General features: G+C 40.3%; 1 protein-coding gene across 1 annotated transcript in view; it reads left to right on the top strand.

The window, feature by feature from the left end:
* The window catches only part of hvcn1 (hydrogen voltage-gated channel 1), a 7,499-nt gene that overhangs the window by 1,844 nt on the left and 3,468 nt on the right, over nt 1-2,187 (top strand). The window contains exon 2 of the mRNA XM_014025055.1: nt 777-979. Coding sequence (XP_013880509.1) covers nt 806-979 — 174 coding nt within the window. The 5' untranslated portion in view covers nt 777-805. The remainder of the gene's footprint in view (nt 1-776; nt 980-2,187) is intronic.

The following is a 2,187-nucleotide window of genomic DNA, read 5'->3' as shown; positions in this document are numbered from 1 at the left end:
GTTGGACAGGTGTACCTAATAAAGTGGCCGGTGAGTGTATGTTGCTAACATGAGCCTTTATGTAGTGAAAAGAACCTGCTAACAGTGTTTCAGATCATAATATTTAACCAGGAAATAACTCATTGAGACTAAAAACCTCTTTTTTAAGAGTGACCTGGCTAAGACAGCAAGTCCAAAACACAAGCCCAGATACATGTTCATACATGTATCTGTACCACACTTCAGTACAATGTAATGTGGAGCAGAAGACCCTGAGGGTCCTACACCTCTGAAAAACCTGTTCATCACTGTTCTTCCTTTAGAGCCCATGTGTCCAACTCATGGCTCGTGGGCCAAATCTGGCCCTTGTTAATAGAGCTCCAACGATTAGTCGACATAATCGACGACATTGATTATAAAAATGAAGACGATAAGGCATTTTAATGATGACGTATCAAATTATTGACCCACGTTAATGTTTATATGTAACTGCAGTGCAGGACATGAACTGCTGGAAGCAGAACCAGTTCTGTTGTCKGTGGTTGCAGCTTTCTTCTCTAATTTAGTGAAAAAGCCCATCAGACTTCAATCAGGGGGAGAACTCTTGTTTGTTTTATAAAAAGTGGAAACATTTTGTTGAACATCAGAGTGAAGCAACATGTTGAAACTCTAAAAAAAGAAGAAGTCTAACTTTTGAAGATTTCACAAAGCTGTTCCTGATCTGAGCTGGTCTGCAGGTCCGGTGGTGAAGAGTCAGACAGGCCTGCCTCCAGCCTGACCTGTTCTTTCCTCCTCAGAGCTGAGCCGCAGCGGGTCGTCTGCCTCCATGGCTCGCTACCTGAAGTATTTCACCACGGTGGGTGATGAGCAGCCRGCTGAGCTGGAGGAGGAGGAGCTGCATGTGACTAGTGAGGACCTGAGTCCAGCTGCAGGTCAGTTCCCACCAGCTCTCACCTTCAGAGACACGCTGAAGAAGCTCTACACCTCGCAACGCTTCCAGGTGAGTCACTGTGGCCCTGAAAGTCCAGAGGAGCTGCAGCMTGTCTCAGATCTTCAGACAACAGAGGGCTGATGAGACATAATGAAAGTTTTAGAAAAGCACAGAGACAGGATCAGTTAAACCCAGTGTTGACTGAAGAGCAGAACACCAGAGAGGTACGATCAGGAAGTTCAATCTGTTTCTTCTCTGCTGAGCTCCACCTGATGGGAGCAGTGATGCTGGCTGCTCAGAAGGTAGAACATACTTGATGTTTGGTTGATWTCTTGTGACTGACTGAAGCGTGGCTCAGAATCCTCAACCTCAGACCTGAACTGAGCCGTTTTACTCTGAACATCCAGGTCTCTGAGACAGACATTCTGGACTAGATGCAAGTCATCTGCTGACTTGAATGTAGACTTGAACAGAACTGAAATTAAATCTTTATGAAGTGCTGTAGTAATCAGCAAAAAGCTCATCACCACCTAGAAACATGAACATCAATAAAAAAATCAGTAAAAGGTTTGTTAATGTATAGAAAATGAAATCAGGTAAAAKGTTTAAACCAATCAGAGGTCCTGCTGTTCAGGATCATCACCACCTTTAGTTTTAGACTAAGATCATCTCATRAAGAGAACTGACAGAATTATTTTGGTCCAACTTTGATAACCTCATGTCCAGTCTCACCTGACCTGACAGCTGGTGTTTYTGAGAGTTTCATTAAAACCTGTGCTGTTGTTTCACATTTACAACCACAGGTCAGAAAAAGCTGGGATTTTGTAATGAAAATAAAACAGAATGCAATGATTTGTAAATCTTATAAAGCCACATTTTATTCACAATAGAAGCTACTAAACATACAGTATCAGGGGTTAAAATTTAAAAATTGTGCAGTTTTTTAATAGTTTTTATTTTTAATTGCTGGCAGCAGCAAATGTCAAACTAGGTGCGACAGAGCTGTGTTTTCTACTGTGAACATCCCCTTTTTATCAACAGTCTGTAAACATGTAGGAAGTGAGTGGTTATGTATGGATTTATTCCCATTMTAAATGAGTGAATATTTGCTAAAAATAATAAAGTTTATCTTAAATATCTTGGCTTTGTCGTGTGTTCAGTTGAGTATAGGTTAAAGGGATTTGGAAATCATCATATTCTGTTTTTATTTATATTTTTTATTTCATTCAATTAAAAAAATGTTTAATCAACGAAACAAAATAAATTTCAACACAACA

Source organism: Austrofundulus limnaeus, unplaced genomic scaffold (genome assembly GCF_001266775.1).
Source record: "Austrofundulus limnaeus strain Quisiro unplaced genomic scaffold, Austrofundulus_limnaeus-1.0 Scaffold453, whole genome shotgun sequence".
NCBI lineage: Eukaryota > Metazoa > Chordata > Actinopteri > Cyprinodontiformes > Rivulidae > Austrofundulus > Austrofundulus limnaeus.
This window is presented reverse-complemented; position numbering and strand designations above follow the sequence as displayed.